The 19455-nt window shown below is 38.0% G+C and overlaps 1 protein-coding gene across 1 annotated transcript in view; it reads left to right on the top strand.

Moving 5' to 3' along the window:
* Positions 1-19455, top strand: part of SLC2A13 (solute carrier family 2 member 13) — a 376814-nt gene that overhangs the window by 167434 nt on the left and 189925 nt on the right. The window contains exon 4 of the mRNA XM_044229028.1: positions 4084-4192. Within this exon, the coding sequence (XP_044084963.1) occupies positions 4084-4192 (109 nt within the window). The remainder of the gene's footprint in view (positions 1-4083; positions 4193-19455) is intronic.

Raw genomic sequence — 19455 nt, 5'->3', positions numbered from 1 at the left:
TTTCCCCCCTCTCTCAACTGTCTTTTTTATCTATGTCATGGATTTCCGTTCTGCTCTTTATTGTTCCTTTTATGTTGTTTATTTGGGGTTTCATTTGTCCCACTTTTTCTGGTTTTGTAAAGTGGAATCCAAGGTCATTGCTATAAATTTTCCTCTGTTTTGCTTTAGCTCCATTCCACAAATTTTGTATGCTGTGTTTTCATGTTTATCAGTTCAAATACTTTCTAGTTTCCCATTATTTCTTTGACCCATAAAAGTATAGTATTTAGTTTCCTTCGGAGGGAATTTTCCAGTTATCTTCAGGTGTTGATTTCTATATTAGTTACATAATGGTTGGAGAACATTCTTTGTATGACTTAAATCCTTTTAAATTAATTGAGACTGGTTTTAGAACTGAGAATATAATCTGTCTTGGTAAATAATTTCAAGACATTTACCATTCATTTACTGTTGGAAAGAATTCTGTACTCTGCTCTTGGTCAGTAGAGTGATATTTAAATGTCAGGTCAAGTCTGTTGATTGTGTTGTTGGAAGTCTTCTCTGTCTTTGCTGATTGTCAGCCTACATATAACTATGAGTTATGGAGAAGGAGCTGATGAATTATGGGTTTTTCTATTTCCCCTTGCAGTAGTAACAATTTTTGTTTCATGTATTTTGAAGTTCTTATTAGGTGCGTAGATATTTAGGATTGCTATGTCCTCTGGATGAATTAATCCCTTTACTGTGACGAGTTGTATTTTCCTGCCTTATTGCATTCCTGATAATTTTTTATTGTGTACTAGACATTTTAAATTTTATCTTACTGCTGAATTTCATTCTGGGATGCTATTCAGTTACCTGGAAGCAATGGAGGTCTTGATTTTTAAGCTGTTTCAGATGTACCCAGGGAGTGTTGAATCTAGGACTAAATTTATACCATTGCTGAGGTAAAACTCTTTTGATTATTCCTCCTTATGCTCCAGGTTTTTCCCTCTGGTTGGTACAAACAGGTCCTGAAATTGATTGCTTTAATCTCTTTCTATGGCTCTTTCTCCTGCCTTGACTAGTTTCCTCACACATTCCACTCAGTGGAATACCCAAGAGGGACTCCAGATCTCTCTGTCCTCTCTCTCTCCACCCTGGCACTCTTTCCCAACTCTAGCCAACTTAGTGTACCTGAATTCTAAGCTGCATCTTTTCAATTCAAAGAACCACCAGAGTCTGCCTAGCTTCCCCTCCCTGTATTGCAGGGAGGCATTAAACTTGGACAGTTGTTGTAGGGTTCACCTCTTTTGTTTCCTGAATCTCCGGATTCTCTGTCCTTCGTTGCCTGTTATCCATTGTCATGGGAACTGTTGTTAACTACATTTTTCATGGCTTTATAGTTGGTTTCATGTTGGAGATGAATCTGGTAACTATTACTCGATCTTGGCTGGAAGTGGAAATCGAGAGCTGGGATTTTATATAAGGTGTGTTCTAGTGCATTTTTAATTGTACCTGGAGAAATGTCTCTAGGCTTGGCTCACAGACAGCTATTAACAGGAATGGCTGAAGTTTGTACGACTGTCCTTTGCATCCTTACCACTAAAGTACCTGCCACACTTGGACAACCATTTTGAAAGTTATGTAGTATGAGGTGTTTAGAATGAAGGCAAAAATGAACACATTTTTGGTTCTTGCATCATTGTTTTAGTACATGTTTTATTTTGAGCCCTGTGTTTTTTATCTACTTTAGTTGTATAAAGGTTTTATGTTTTATTTTGTGGGAATTTGTGTCTCAAAGACATAAATATTTTTTAAAAAATTGTGTCCAGTGTTTATATACACTAAATGTTTTTAATTACAAAAATCAAAAGAAATATAATAAGTAGAGCATGACTTTTAAATTTTCACTTATGATCATTCGACCTTTTAATATATCTGATATTTTTCTTCTGCCTCATAGCTTCTGTGATTATAAAAATTAATGATAGTTTGCATTTGTTAAGTCAGTTTTACTGCCTAATAAAGCTAAGTTTATGATTTTAATGAAAGAAAATTCTTTCATTTTATTTATGCATAATCAGATGTGCAGCTACTGTGACCAAAATTTATCTCTATATTTTTTTAAAAAGCCAGTCCAATAACAGAACTGCTATTGTTTATTTTTAATAGGAGATCAAAACCAAAAGAAAGTTAAAAACTCTGAATTTTAAAAATTGGCAGTATATATTTGATGTTTATATAATATTATATCTCTTGGTATTTTGGCAAATCAAACTTTAATTTGTCTTCATTTTCTCTTTACTTTTCTGCCCTCCAAAATCATTATTAGGTAGTCTGTCCATCAAATCTTGGAACAGTTTAATAGTGAAAATAGATGCAGCTTCCCACAGACTATAATAGATTCTTTGGAGAAGGCCAATTTCTTATCTGTGGAGGTTACTGAAAACTGAAGAAGATGTTTTATTTTTGTTTTGTTGTCACTGTTGTTTTAAAATTTCCATGGTACACAAAATAAATGATAATCTTCATTTAGATTTTTTGATTTTTGGAAATCGGTAGATCTTTTTATGATGCTGTGTGTGTTTTTTATGTTGTGGCTCACTCACAGATAGCTGAATTTGCAGGCAAACCTGCTCACCTTTGAGACAACTGATCCAGATATATTTCAATATTGTCACAGTAAAGCTTTCAAAATCTGCCTGTTTCAGACAGCCTTTCTGATGTACTGGATTTTAATACTGCTTTACTTGAATCTAAAACAGTTGACATTTATAGTACTCTCTCCCTGCTTTCTAAATGGGCTGTCACTGCATTAAGCTTTGAATGACCAGAAATGCTTCTCTATCCTTGTCCTTGTCTTAACATTGCGGGACACAATCGTTTGCAGTAAATCAAGTCTTCATATGCTTTTAACCACACCCATGTAGAGGTGAATATTCTCATTCCTGTAATGTTCAGTTCTAATACCCTGGCTGGACATCCCATGTTAACTTTTATTGCCGAGACAACAGCATATTTTATTCCATTTTGTGAACTAGAATATTAGATTTCCAAAAGGTTCCTGAAATGGTGAAACGTCCTTGGATTTTAAATTTGACTTGGTTTAGGGTTCACTGATGAAACTTAGCCTCCAGGAAGAATGCCTCTAATTAATCAGTTAACATCTCCGTCTCTTCTGACAGCAGGAATGCTTTAGTCCAGGGGAGTCGGCTCTGGCACCATCGAGGACGCTGCATAGAATGCCTCTGAAAGCTAAAGTGAAGGTGTAATTGAAGCACTTTTGGGAACTTAAGGGGCACTTTACTTAAGGCCTCAGTGTTTCATATCTACGGCTTTCCAGACTTGATCTAGAGTTCTGATATAGAGACTGAGGCATCTGTGCCATTTTGAAAGCGCATTTATATTTTGAAATGATCATCGAATGCCACTTAGGGAACTGTTTGAAATCTAGAAAATAATGCGTGTGTGTATGAGTAGTGTGTATCTGTGCCTGTGTGTATGTACCCCCCCTATTAAACAGACATTTTTTTCTTTTATTTTCTTTTTTGGATAACATTTATTAATAATATAAACCACAACCAAGTCCTATATCATGCCCAAATTCCTTAACTTTAATTGAATAGATTGGAGTGAATTTTGTTACGTAAGTCAAATAAATTGGAATGAATTCTTTTCCTTGTTTAATTGTTTTAATGAATGCCATTCTTTGGGTTGATTAAAGCAATTTGCTGGTGACTTTGTAAGTAGTTTCACATTAAATGGATTTTAAATAATAATTAATTTCCAAGGAAGTGGAAAAAGAGTAGTTAATGCAGTTTGTAGGGATTTAAGGAAGAATAATTTCTGACAGTTCCAATTATGTAGGTCTTCCTAGTACTGTAAATTGTTTTAACTTGAATTGCTTCTTGTTGCTTTTACAGTTTGAACTCAAATATATAGTAATCTGTTTTAGGAAATAAATTGTGCCCAGATTTCTGTCAACGTTTATATGTTCCATTTTACAATGCCTGGTCATGTTGATTTCACAGAGATTTGGGGAAATTGATCCTAATGGGAATAATTACTGTGGGAGCTGAAAATAATAGATGTGTCCTTCTTTTTCTTTCTTTTTTAAAAAAGCTGGACCTGTGATCTGCAGAATGCTGAGTTATCCCCCAACTCGCCGAGCTTTAATTGTGGGTTGTGGTCTACAAATGTTCCAACAGCTCTCAGGCATTAACACCATCATGTATGTATTTCTTTCTGGCTTTTTACTGAAAAGACTGTGAAGGAATAGTTTTACATAGAAAAAAAAGAGTAGGACTTTTGTTGATTTGTTTTATTAACTGTGTAGGATCCTCCCTTTTGGAAGATACTTTACAGCTTTTAACCTATCAATGTGTGACTTAAAAGGAGATGATTTATTTTGTTATACTTTATTGGCTTTACTTGATTTCATAAAATTTTTTCTTGTATGCCATCCAGTACTTCTTTATGTTCTGAGTTAATGACTGTATCATTTTCATAAGCTATTTCTTGATGATGGTCAAAAAATGAAACAAGGGCATCACCTGGAATTGTCAGAGATAAATGGGCACACAGATAACTAGTTCATTTCCTTTTGGGGCAGTCACATACAATGCATTGTGATAAGAACATTAATAGAAAGTGTTTATTACCACCGGAGTACAGTAGGCCAGAGACAGTGGGAACAGAGAAGTGGGGAAGACACATAAGTTACCTGCTTTCTAGTTGTCAGACTAAACCCCAAAGTTATATGGGGATTGGGGGTGGAGAAGGAAGAATATTAAGGGTTGTACCGTGTTTCATTATGCAACATTAAGCCCATTTTTGATGGGCTATTTTATATGAGACACACAGAAGTGAATAAAGTAGATATGCTTCTTGACCTCACAGCATATATAGGCTGGTGGGAGAAACACATTAAATAAACTCACAGTTTAATGTGGAATTTCAAATTGTGCTAAGGGCTCTGCAGGATTATTCCAGTCTTCACAGAATAGACTTTTAAGTTCCTAGGTAATAGATTATGGATTGTTAGAGGAAAGTCATGACTTTTGCTGATAAACTAGCTGTTAGTTGAAAACCTGCTAAATTTTAGAAGTTTTTCTCCACTATTGGTTAAAATTATTTATCAAAAATATAAATTATGTAAAATTCAATTTTACTTGGTAAAGCACTTGTATTTAGGACTCTTGATATTTCCCTTTGAAGTTACTTGGGATATGATAACATCATTAATAAGCATTTGAGAAGAGTGAACTGGTTAAAATAATTATTTAAAAGATAGTGACTAGGGTCCATTAGTGACCCATTAGATTAAATCAGGATTTGTTAAGAAATACCACTTTAAATATTTATTTATTTATTTAATTTATGAGAGAGAGAGCATGTGAGTACGCATGTGCCCGCAGGGGGAAGGGTAGAGGGAGAGACAGCATCTCCAGCAGACTCCTCACTGAGTGTGGAGCCCAGTTACAGGTCTTGGTCTCACAACCCTGAGTTGATGACCTGAGCTGAAATCAGCTCAGACACTTACTGACTGAGCCACTCAGGGACCCCTGTGAATTTGATTTTAATCATAATCCTTGATAGAATATAACTTCCTGGATTCCATTTTTAATTTTTGGTCCTTTCCTCCTTCCCTCTAGTATACTTTCATTTTCATCACCTTTATCAGCTCTATAAAGGCCTGTCAGTAGAGTACCCAGCGTGTTTGTTTGCTTTCTATTTGTGGTACAGCATGACTGTTCTGTGTCCACCATCCTAAGTGTGGTGTTAGAACAGAATTGTAATAAGGCTAACACCATGTTTTCAAATAATGCAATGCAGCACTACCCTATGTGAATATCTGTTTTTTCAACCCAATTTAAAATATGTTCTCTGTTTTTGAAAATCTCTTTTTGTTTGTTTGTTCTGCCCTTTTCTAGGCATTTAAATTTGACAAAATAAAATTTTCTTATACTTTTTTGTATTCCTATAAAATATCACAAACAGAATCAACTGTCATTGATTGGTAGTGGCTTAGGTGAATGTGTCCTAGTTGAAATCACTGTCATAGTCCATTCATAGGTATCTAGTGTAAACAGTGCTGATGAAGGTTGCCAAATTTTAAGGCGCTCATTTCTCCCAATACTCGGTCTACGCAAAGTGAGAGCAAGTGGTATGGGCGTTAAGAATTCTGATATTTCGTAAGATTTATGATAGTCATTTTGTGCTTTGGTTATCACAAACTGTACATAACATAGGTAGTGTTGTCATACAGCTTTTGCTTGCAATTGAGTATTAATCCTGGAAAGTAGGAAGAATAAGCTAAGGTAAATGATGGCTCGATTTTGATTGCTTCTACATGATGCAAAACATCTGACCAACTCCCTAAAGAAATTAATATGACATTTAATGTCTGGAGGTTAGAGGGTTAGACACTTAGGTGATTCAATATCTATGACAAATAACTAGTGGTGATTCATAATACACAATTTCAGACATTCATATTTTAAGCCCATGAAACTTAGTGTAAGTCTTTCATTGTAACAGATGGCACTACTGTCATCATCTGCATGGAGGATGACTAATTTGGGACTCGTATAGAACATATTTTCTTCTACTCTCTCAGTCTGTAAAATTGGTGTGGCGTGTAATTTTTTTTCCATTCTTAAGATTCAGTAAATTACCATAAATTTTCTAATTTAAAATCATCTCTTAATTAGAGTCTAATAGTTTAGTCTTGGTTGGTTTTGGTAGGAAATATTAATTGCATTTTTCTCTTATTTCAAAAATGTCATTTCAGGGGTGCTTGGGTGGCTCAGTGGGTTAAGCCTCTGCCTTCAGCTCAGGTCATGGTCTCAGGGTCTTGGAATTGAGCCCCTGCATTGGACTATCTGCTCAGCAGGGAGCCTGCTCTCCCCTCCCCACCCCCGCCCTGCCTGCCTCTCTGCCTGATTGTAATCTTTCTCTCTCTGTCAAATAAATAAATTAAATCTTTAAAAAAAAGTCATTTTGTTAATTTGGAGTTCTGTTTTTATGGGTATTCCATTATGTGTATCTCTTTACTCTTACTCTTTCTTTCCATTTTCTTCCCGGCTAAGTGAGAAATAAAGTAGACAATATTCTTCTGTATTCATAGCCCAAACCCAATAATCTGTAGAAGTTGAAATCCTTTTGTTAAACCCATCTTTCACCCCAAAGTTTGTATGAACCTGGATCATGCGGTATTTTGAATTCTATTTCTCACCAAGAAAAGTTGATAGAAAAATCATATGAAAAAATATTGAAAGATAAATCATCCTTATAATTGCATTATATGATCTTACCATGTTTAGGTTTCTCTCTTTTCCCTCAGAGGATTTTTGTTTCTATTTCCTTGACCTATTTAGTATCCTATCTCAGTCAATGAAATACATTTTATTCTTGGAATATTTAATTTTCACATCCTTTACAATGAAAAAAATACTGTGTGTGCATATATATGTATTTTTATTTGTGTGATAATGAAGATTTATCTCCTAATCTATACCTTATCCTCTATCCTATTGAACAGAGGACTTCTAAATTCTAAAAAGTATAACTTACTTTAGACACTACATTTAACTCTTAGAAGAAGTAATTTTCTAATGACTTTATTTAATAATTTCAGACATGCTGAATAGATTATTCTCTTTTCACAGGAGAGAAAGAACAGAGCAAATGGAGTACTAGCTTTCCTGATATAAAAGTGTTGTTATTATGGCACTGTATGTCTTAGACCAATAAAATATTTCCCTATGTGATTAAAGAGAGGGGGGTGATAAATGAGGTTGATGATATAGTGAAGGAAACTCTCTTAAGAAATTCTTATTGTCGGGACGCCTGGGTGGCGCAGTTGGTTAAACGACTGCCTCCGGCTCAGGGCGTGATCCTGGAGTCACAGGATCGAGTCCCACATCGGGCTCCCAGCTCCATGGGGAGTTTGCTTCTCCCTCTGACCTTCTCCTCGCTCATGCTCTCTCTCACTGTCTCTCTCTCTCAAATAAATAAAATAAAATCTTAAAAAAAAAAAAAAAAAAAGAAATTCTTATTGTGATCTGTTCTTTCCCCATTACCATTATTATCACAGCCAAAATGTGTTTATATGTGAGCAGGAGGGAGGGAGAGAAGAAAAAGTAAGAAAAGTAAGATAAATGCTTGTTTCTGTGGAGGTCTGAGAGCATCTTGCTTCTTTTGAGGAACTTAAAATAAGCTGTATCTTTTTTTTTTCCAATTTATTTATTTTCAGAAAAACATTATTCATTATTTTTTCACCACACCCAGTGCTCCATGCAAGCCATGCCCTCTATAATACCCACCACCTGGTACCCCAACCTCCCACCCCCCCGCCACTTCAAACCCCTCAGATTGTTTTACAGAGTCCATAGTCTCTCATGGTTCACCTCCCCTTCCAATTTACCCAAATTCCCTACTCCTTGCTAACGCCCCTTGTCCTCCATGCTATTTGTTATGCTCCAGAAATAAGTGAAACCATATGATAATTGACTCTCTCTGCTTGACTTATTTCACTCAGCATAATCTCTTCCAGTCCCGTCCATGTTGCTACAAAAGTTGGGTATTCATCCTTTCTGATGGAGGCATAATACTCCATAGTGTATATGGACCACATCTTCCTTATCCATTCATCCGTTAAAGGGCATCTTGGATCTTTCCATAGTTTGGCGACCGTGGCCATTGCTGCTATAAACATTGGGGTACAGATGGCCCTTCTTTTCACGACATCTGTGTCTTTGGGGTAAATACCCAGGAGTGCAATTGCAGTGTCATAGGGAAGCTCTATTTTTAATTTCTTGAGGAATCTCCACACTGTTCTCCAAAGAGGCTGCACCAACTTGCATTCCCACCAACAGTGTAAGAGGGTTCCCCTTTCTCCACATCCTCTCCAACACATGTTGTTTCCTGTTCTGTTAATTTTGGCCATTCTAACTGGTGTAAGGTGATCTCTCAATGTGGTTTTAATTTGAATCTCCCTGAGGGCTAATGATGATGAACATTTTTTCATGTGTCTGCTAGCCATTTGTATGTCTTGATTGGAGAAGTGTCTGTTCATATCTTCTGCCCATTTTTTGATGTGTTTGCCTGTTTCGTGTGTGTTGAGTTTGAGGAGTTCATCATAGATCCTGGATATCAACCTTTTGTCTGTACTGTCACTTGCAAATATCTTCTCCCATTCCGTGGGTTGCCTCTTTGTTTTTTTAACTGTTTCCTTTGCTGTGCAGAAGCTTTTGATTTTGATGAAGACCCACAGCAAATATCATCCTCAATGGGAAAAAGCTTGCAGCCTTCCCATTGAGATCAGGAACAAGACAAGGATGCCCACTTTCACCACTCTTGTTCAACACTCTTGTTCAGAAGTCTTAGCAACAGCAATCAGACAACAGAGAGAAATAAAAGGTATCCAAATTGGTAATGAAGAAGTCAAACTCTCTCTCTTCGCAGATGACATGATTCTTTATATGGAAAACCCCAAAGACTCCACCCCCAAACTACTAGAACTCATATATTAATTCAGCAACGTGGCAGGATACAAAGTCAATGTGCAGAAATCAGTGGCTTCCTTATACACTAACAATGAAAATACAGAAAAGGAAATTAGAAAATCGATTCCATTTACTATAGCACCAAGAACCATAAGATATCTGGGAATAAACCTAACCAAAGAGGTAAAGGATCTGTACTTGAGGAACTACAGAACACTCATGAAAGAAATTGAAGAAGGCACAAATAGTTGGAAGACCATTCCATGCTCTTGGATCGGAAGAATAAACATTGTTAAAATGTCTAGAGCAATCTATACTTTTAATGCCATTCCGATCAAAATTCCACCGGCATTCTTCAAAGAGCTGGAGCAAATAATCCTAAAATTTGTATGGAATCAGAAGAGACCCTGAATCGCTAAGGAAATGTTGAAAAACAAAAATAAAGCTGGCGGCATCACCTTACCTGATTTCAAGCTTTATTACAAAGCTGTGATCACCAAGACAGCATGGTACTGGCATAAAAACAGACACATAGACCAGTGGAACAGAGTAGAGAGCCCAGATATGGACCCTCAACTCTATGGTCAATTAATTTTTGAAAAAACAGGAAAAAATATACAGTGGAAAAAAGACAGTCTCTTCAATAAATGGTGCTGGGAAAACTGGACAGCTATATGTAAAAGAATGAAACTCGACTATTCTCTTACACTGTACACAAATATAAACTCAAAATGGATAAAAGACCTCAACGTGAGACAGGAATCCATCAGAATCCTAGAGGAGAACATAGGCAGTAATCTCTTTGATATCAGCCACAGCAACTTCTTTCAAGATATGTCTCCAAAGGCAAAGGAAACAAAAATAAGCTGTATCTTGATAACATTCTGATGAACATATATCACTCCATCTTGGACAGATGAAAGTTATAAGATTTTTACCTGAGAGGACCAAGTGGTGAAATGGCTCACTTGAAGATCAGTAGTAAAGAGGAGAAGGACATTCAGAAATGTAAGCTTCTGAATCTTCAAGTAAAAAGGATTGTGAGGGAATAAATTTCTTAGGATACCTGTGCCAGTCTTCTACTTTTCATTCTTCTCTTAGTAATTAGAGTCCCCAGATTTATCTCTTCCCACTCTTCCCTTCTCTATTAACTTAAAGTAGGGGTAGAAAATAGGTGTTTGATTTTTTTTAATTTTTTAAAATTTATTATTTTTTTCTCACCATAGCACATACCCTCCCCAGTGCCCATCACCCAGCCACCCCATCCCTCCTATCCCCCTCTCCTCCAGCAACCCTCAGTTTGTTTCCTGAGATTAAGAGTCTCTTACGGTTTGTCTCCCTCTCTGGTTTCATCTTGTTTCATTTTTCCCTCTCTTCCCCTATGATCCTGTCTTGTTTCTCAAATTCCTCATTTCAATGAGATCACATGATAGTTGTCTTTCTCTGACTGACTTATTTCACTTAGCACAGTACCCTCTAGTTCCATCCACATCATTGAAAATGGCAAGAGGAAGTAGGCATTTATGTTGGATGGGCAGACACTCTTATTTCCATAACTGTATGGCCTTAATTTTCAGGTGATCTCTTCTTCTGTCCTGTTCACAAGAGATAATAAAGACCTTTGGAAAAATATGTCTTTATAATTATAATGTTAATGGTTATCATTTAGTGAACATTAAATACCATATACTACTCTGATATATATTAACTCACTTAGATATTAACAGAAAAGGAAAAAAATGGGACAAGATTATTAGCCTCTCTAATGGTGTAACTATGTTAACAAACATTTTTACTGCTTTACATATGTAACACTCTAAAGTATTTTTATGGACATGATCTTTCTTGATCTTCTTTAAAATCCTAACAAGTAGGCATGGCAGTTCTTCTGCTTATTCTCTAGCGAAGGAAGCTAAGGCTTAGTAAGTGGAGTGACTTGTCCACTATCGTTTCATAAATTTTAGCATTGAGAGTGGAACCCTGATTTATGACTCCATGTCCCATGAGCTACTCTAGTTGTAGAACACCTGAAATACCCAAAGTTGACTGTTTAAAGCTTGTTTGGGTGTGTTATAAGAAATCTGAGTTAGTGGAATTCAATACCATTCAAAGATTTAAAAAAAAAAAGAAATGTAGAATGATGGTGAGCTAATCATTGGTATCCATCTTAAGAATCATAAAGCTCATCAGATTCCTTAATCTGCTGGTACCCAGTTAAGGCCTTTGGCTAGAGTTCTTGGACAAGCCAGCCTGATGGTTGGGTGAGTCATTTATATTTATTATTCATATTTAATTAATTTAATTTCATAAGGGCAATATTTCTGAATGTGTTCCATTCTCCTATGTTAGTCTCAGCAAGCTCTCCTAGGTTAAAAAATTATCAGGCAGTGAGGAAACATACACAACAAGCAGGCATGGCCAGATGGTGGTAAATGTAGAGAAAAATAAATGTGACAGGAAATAAGAAGAAAACAATAAGGATTGATGCTTTCTCCTGCTATAAACCTGAACCAGAGGTGAGGGTTTGCTCTCTGCAAACTTCAGCAGGCAGGATGAATGAACCAAAGCATTTGCTCCCTAAAGTGAGCCTTCTCCTTCCCTCTGCCTCCTCAGTAGAACTCTGAACATAATCCAGAAAAGCTGTTGAATGATAGCATGCTTACCTCATTGGAATGTCTCAGGATATGTGTTTTTGTAGTCATTTGTGTTCATTGGATGACTCCTTTGAAAGATGAGTTTAATGTGTTGGGAAAAATATTGGCCCGGAATCAAGAAAGAATTGGTTTTAAGATCTGTCTCCATGGTGGGATTTTAGGCATGCCAGTTACTTGCCTTCATTCTAAATTATGTATCAAGTGAAGTAGATGAAAGTGAACTTTAATACACAGTTGAATGAGAAAAAATGGAGTTTCAAGTAAAGTAGAAGCTAAGACATTTGTGTTTGAAATGTTTTAAACCTTTCTTGGATGAAAAGTAATCAAACTATAGGAGATCGGTTTTAGTATAAAAAGAAAAATGTATTTTGTTGACATAATTTTTGGAAGATTGGTTAATGCTTACCACATGCCAGTCATTGTCCTGGATGCTTAGCTTCTTCTATGTTAAGACCACATTTTTATTTCCAAAGTATATCATTTTTGGAAGGACAGTCTTGGTTATGGTTGATAGTACTTCTTTGCCCCAAGATTGTGTAGCAAAGCTGTAACCTGATGTGAGAGAACTTTCCAGGGCTTTCCTAATGTTGTAAGGGTAGGCTCAAGCCCAGTGAACTTCACTGATCTCTCAAATCCTGCACAAGGGAAAGGATGCAAGGCTGACCTCTGGAGTCTGAGGCCATTTTTAGTGACAGATCACTATCTTACCGTGTAGAGCAAAGCATTCTCATCAGATGAAGCTCTAAACTGAATGGCTTTCTAGTGTTCCTAATTGCTTCACATTTCCCTGTGTATATGTTGCACACCTCTCTTGGTTTGAGTTCCTCCAAACAGGCCCCAAGACAAAGAATTGGGTCTGGGGTCGGGGGTGAATGAAACCAAGAAGCATGAGTGAGAGAGCAGAGAATGTGTGATAGGGTCAGGGATACCGTGAAGGCTGTGCTGATAAGCAGCTGATCTCAGTCAACAGTTAGAGCTCAGTCCTGCTGAGGAATAGTATAGTATGTGCTTCAGAATTATTCCACAAGTATTTTTTCACCATTTTCAGTCCCTCTCTATGAGTCATTCTGGGGGTTCCCTGAGCCCCTCTCTCCTGGGGCCAGAGCTCTTGGGACTGAAGTAAAAAGCCTGGGAATTTAATTAGAAACTTGGATTCTACAGTGAGTTTCCATGATAACTACAGGGGAATTCAGAGAGGAGCCGAGAGCATAAAGGACAGGGCATGAGGAGCATCTGTTTAAAATCTTGCTGTGTCTTTAAATACATGTAAAAATATGTTTACACAGTAGGAATATGGATTTTTATAGTATCTTTCTGTGGTTATACCAAATTAATGTTTAGTGAAGAAAGGTCACTAACTATACAGAAAGTAAGTAGTAAAATGAGAGCTTCATAAGAAGCAATGAGAATATATTTCCTTGGATATTATTATCTTTCAGAGATATTTTTGGTATAATTCACAAATAATTTTGTTCTGTCACAAGAATCTTAAAACTACATCTGCCAAAGTACTCATTTATTCCTTCAGCCAACATTTACTATATTGTTGGTAGAGCTTCAAATATTTGGAAACTATAATTTCTTGTCATTATGAAGTCTGTATTCTACTGAACAGTTAGACATAAATACTTACAATGCAGCATAAAAGCCAAATTTATATGTTGTAGGAACACAGAAAACAGATTAGCTGGAACATGAAGAGAGCATATATAAGTGATTTTTTTGTCATATATATATTTTTAAAGATTTTGTTTATTTATTTGAGAGAGAAAGAGAGCATGAGAATGGGGAGGGTCAAAGAGAGAAGCAGACTCCCTGCTGAACAGGGAGCCCGATACGCAGACTCCAGGATCATGACCTGAGCTGAAGGCCGTCGCTTAACCAACTGAGCCACCCAGGTGCCCTTTTTGTTATATTTTTGAAATTTCTGTATATGGAGTTGTTTTCTGGCCAGAAATGTGATATACCAAGCGTTAATACAACATTTGATATTAGATCCGAATTTGAATCCAAACCTAGCACACTTGCTGTGTAGACTGTACATGCTTCTTTAACTTCTGGGTCTCAGTGATCTGGAAATCCGGAAAATACCTCCTATATACAGTTCTTACAGTGGTTAGAAGAGAACAGTATTTATGGTTCAGGCCCTTGGGAGGAATGGAGTCCATGCTAGCTCACTGTGTGTTGCAGTTTGTGAATTCGAGGGAATCTGTGGAAAGCAGAGATATTCCACAGTCAATGCATACTCTTTGGCCCATACCCATTAATCCAGTATTTGAGGCATCCTCTGTAGATAACAGAATTGTTATAATATCCTTCTTTCATGCATGTCTCTATTTTCAGGATACAGAAAGGAATCATAATAGTGTTTTTCTTTTAACTCATAGTTGTGTTAGGAGTGTTGTCCACTTCAGTATTATATGTGTTCTTTTATCTTAAGTCAAGGAGAAAAGACCTCAATGACCTTTGAATGATCAGAGCTAATAATGCCTCCATAGGAGGTGGGAGAATCTGTGGCTAAGTATACCCCATGTGGCATGACTTGTGGTTTACATCAAAGGATTGTCATATCCTTTTGTATCCTTTCTGAGTCAGTTGGGAATTTAAGGTTCTGTGGCAATTAATGGAGATTTATCTCTGTGGTTTGTTAAACTATCAGCAGCTAAGATTCTGGGTTTCCCCAGGACATCTTTGGTAATATAAAAACATGAGTTCCTTGCCTGCCCTTTCTCTGACTCATGTTTTGCTGAAAGGTAAGTAGAGGAAATAGAGATGCTGTGAGTGAGTTGAAACAGCAGCATGAAATTCAGGGCTGTGCCCTAGGACATAGGCTTGCTATATCCATAAAGGGGTGGGGGGGACATCCCTGTCCCCCAAGTCATACATGAATTTGAGAGGAACCAGTCTGGTTAGGTCCATGTAGACCATTTTAAAATTGTTGAAATGTTCACTTCTTTATTCGTTCTTTAAACAAATCAGTGGAAGGAAGGCTCTCTGCCAGGGACTAGAGGACTAGAGGTATACAATACGACTTTTAGCCTATCCCCAGGGAACTTTGGTGTTTCCCCTTCATCTTTTTTTTTTTTTTAAATATTTTATTTATTTATTTGACAGACAGAGATCACAAGTAGGCAGAGAGATAGAGAGAGAGAGAGAGAGAGAGAGAGGAGGAAGCAGGCTCCCTGCTGAACAGAGAGGCTGATGCGGAACTGAATCCCAGGACCCTGAGATCATGTCCTGAGCCAAAGGCAGCGGCTTAACCCACTGAGCCACCCAGGCGCCCCTCCCCCTCATCTTTAAGAAGATATGCTGCCACCCATCTTGAAAAGTTGCTTTGGAAATGAAATGAGGCACCAAAATGCCTATCTTACGTGAGGTAGTCAGATGATATTATGGGCTTCTGTTCTCCTTTCCACACTCAACTTTTGTCATCCTCTCAGCAAGATAAGCGTCTAGGCTCTCGTCTCATGGGCATGGTTCCCTTAAAAATTTTTCCTTTCTTGGCACATCACAGCATTTCATCTCGAGTGTCCTTCATGACTTTGCCTACTTGTTTTGCACCTTAATGTCAGTGCTCCTCAGGCCTTAGCTTGCAGCTCTGCTGGAGATTTCCTCTACTCATGGTTTTGTTGACCATCCACATATGAGAGATGACCTCACCTACATTTCCAGATATGAACAACTCTGAGATACACAATTCTGTCCTTCTGCTGGACATTTCTACTTGGATATCTTACTCTCATCAGTCTCTTCAGGTACAAAATGAATACGTACCATTTCCCTCCAGTTTGGCCTCCTGTCATCCCCATTGCAGTGCAGAGTATGGCCAGTGGGTGCCCAAGACTGTGTATGGGAGCCAACCCTTCCAAATCCAGCATCGCAATTTCCTTCCACTTTACTTGCTTAATATCTTTTACATCCTTTCTATTCTGTTTAAAAAAAAAAAAAAAAAGATTTTATGTATTTATTTGGCAGAGAGGAAGGGAGGGAGGGAGAGGGCATAAGCCAGGAGGAAGGGCAGAGGGAGAAGCAGGCTCCCCACTGAGCAGGGAGCCTGACATGGGGCTCAGTCCAGAAACCCTGTGATCATGACCTGAGCTGAAGGCACACACTTAACCAACTGAGCCACCCAGGTGCTTTGTTTTCATTATATGTTTGTGTTCAGTCCCGGCTTCAGACAGGATTCAGTGTGTTTACAAGGGACAGAATCCCCTTCAAATGTTGCTGAAGGAAAATAAAGGGGTTTGTAGTAAGGGCATAGAGACTAAGGGCAGGAAATAGAGCTGGGCGTAGCGAGGGGCTGAAACCAGGAACTGGAGAGTCACTTGCTCAGCCTCTGTATCCACGTTGTATCTTATCCTTGCTGCTCTGGCTGCAAGCACCCTCTTCTTCTTTCTCTTTGAGATCTTCCACTGGTGTTTTGTTGTCGTTCAAACCTGGCCATACCCTGCCACATAACCTTAAATGTCCCTCTGAGTTTCAGCATCCACAGTCAGTTGAATGGAGTTGTCTCAAGTCTTAATTCCTAAGAGGGAGCATCAAGGTGGACCAGGTCTGTGAGGCCAGGGGCTGGGCAACACTGTGGGAAGAGACTCAGGATTTTTCTGCCTTAAATCTCACCTCCCTCAGGCTATTCTTATCTCTGCCTGTGACCTTTCTGAAACAAAGTCAGTTCCTATCCCTTCTTGACTTAAAGCCATTATTGGTTCCTGCAGCTCTCAGCAGAGCTCAACATCTAGGTCCCCTCATGTCCTGACTTTGGTCCATTTGCACTGCCCTATGTCCAGCCACTTCCCACACGCTCTGCCTCATGCTATTTGGAACATCCTGTACTTCTGCCAATGATTAAAGCTAATCCAGGCCTCAGTGCCTTCAAATACACCATTCTCCCAAGACAAAATATCCACCTTACCCTAAAAGACCTCCAAACTCAGGTCACATGCCATCACCCTGCATCCCCGGGCTAATTTATGTGATTGTCTATAGCCCTCTGAGTAGATATTTGTCATAAGTTATTGTGCTTTATTCTAACTGAAGATTTATCCCCCACCCCACCCCAGGAGCATTGCATGGAGCATAGTAAAATTGCTTTCCTTGAAGTAGTTCCCAGGAAGAGCCAGCTAGATTTTTCATATTACTGTTTTGTTTTGCTTTCATTTTGATTATAGTCCAGGTCATACATAGCCTTGCTGTTCTTATTGGAACTGTCTTGGTCTGACTATGTGAGTGTCATCTTAACTATTTTGCAGTCACAGCCTTAGGAAAACACAAGCCACAGCATTAAGATTTGAGAACAGGATCTTTCAAAACTACTCTCAAATAAGTCCTGACCTATAGAATTAGTGACAAACTATAACAGCCTTTCTAATAATTTATAATACTGGACAGAAGCTCTTTGAGGGTTTAGTTTGAGTTTCAACACTGAAGATCCATGCTATTTCTGCTAGTCCGATCTCTTGGTTCCTTCTTCCTCAGGGCAACTGAAGAGCTAAGTTAGTGACTTCTATCCAAGTTTGTGATTATGCTTCCTGTGACTGATAGAATTGCAGGATTTCAAATGCTATTAAGCTGCTCAGTGCAGAGACAAATAGTCTAATGACATGTCATTCATGGCAGGGAGAAAAATGAACAGTGTCTCTTGCTGGAACATCTTCATTTATTTTGATAAGATTATTTTGAACTTGGAAGATTAAAATGTACAGAACTAAATATAAGGTGCACCTATTTCCACTTCCAGAAAAACACATAGTCCCAGAAAATACAAAATGTATAAAGTAGATTGAACTGGGCAGTTTTAACTTCAGTTTCCTGCACAGAATTAAGAGCCTCCTCCTGGATTCTTCTAATAATCTTCTTCAACTTCCTTAAGGCCCTCTCCTTAGCCACTTATCACTAATATGTTTGAGAAATTTAATCATGTATCTAAGACTATTTGCAAGGACTAAATTTAGCCCCTAGGCATGTTTTCTTCAGAAAGTGAAGAATCTTCGCATTTGTTCCGTTTTTACATTATAGTCCAGATTTCAAGGGGACCGTATTGCCTCTTGGAGTGTATGTGTCCCCTCTTGTTCCCCACATTCCCTGCTCCTCCCTGCAGCTGAGCTCCATCAGGGCTTTTGAAGTTGTCCAGCCTGCCCTAAGAAATATTCTACTTAGAACTCTCCCCATATATATCCTGTTCAGGGCTGGGTCAAGATGAGGGCAGACAATTAGATTGGTCTGGCTTTGGAAATGGAAGTATAGTGCAGTCATTACAACAGTAGTTGTGGACATTTGTAAAATGTTGTTTCATTTTTTTTCTACCTCTAAGACCTTTATTTCATATATATATATATATATATATATATATATATATATATATATATATATTTCTTTTTTGAGGCTAAATGGATGACACTGCCATTTTTCAACACCTTACTATCACTTTTATCAGCTAAGAGGAGAATGTGTGGCAGTTGACTTTGGAATCAGACCTATTGAGTAATGTGGTTAGGATTAAACCACATTTAAGGTACTCTGATGTGACTAACTCATATTATTTATTACATTATTACTATACATGGCATCAGACAGGCCTGGTGTCAGATTGTGTTGCTTCCTGACCAGTTGTGCTGCCTTCAGTGACTTGTAGCCACTCTGAATCTCAGCTTCCTTATTTGCCAGTGGGGTATGACCTGCCTCTTGGGGTGGTTGTGGTTTCCGGCATTCTTACCATCTCGTGAGTGGAACTGCCACCTGTCCAGCTTGTTCCAAAGTATAGGAATCATCTTTGGGTGATTTTCTTTATTCTTACTCCCCACGTCCCATTCTCTAGTAAGTAAGCTCCAAAACCATGATTCCCAAACTATAACAGGTACGAGACACTTCTCACAGGTAGAGATATGAGCTATGTTAAATTTGTAAGGGAAACCCTGATATGCTCAGACTACTACTATTAGGTAGTCTGTACCTTAAGAAGCTGAACCATTAGGTATTTCTTTTGGCTTAGGGGTGAAAAAAAAATTACTGGGACACAAAGGGCTTCATGAGGCAAGAAAGTCTGAGAACTTCCGCTCTGTCCTATTTCCTTCTCCTTATCTTTATCTTCCCTACTACCAGCCATCCTAGCTATCACCGCCTCCTGCTCAGTTATTGCAGTAGCCAGTCTCCTCACTCGTCTTCCTGTTGCCATGTTTACCCTCCATGAGCCAGTTTCCACAGAGCGCTCAGAATGGCATTTGAAAAACATAAAGATCTTAACTCTCCATTACCGAAAACCTTCTAGTAGCTTTCCACCACCCTTCAAGTCAACCTGGCTCTTTGCCATGGTCCATAGACTCTGCCCATCTGGC

The sequence above is a fragment of the Neovison vison genome, chromosome 12 (assembly GCF_020171115.1).
Source record: "Neovison vison isolate M4711 chromosome 12, ASM_NN_V1, whole genome shotgun sequence".
Lineage (NCBI taxonomy): Eukaryota > Metazoa > Chordata > Mammalia > Carnivora > Mustelidae > Neogale > Neogale vison.
The sequence above is the reverse complement of the archived record's forward strand: the minus strand, read 5'-3'. Positions and strand labels throughout refer to the sequence as shown.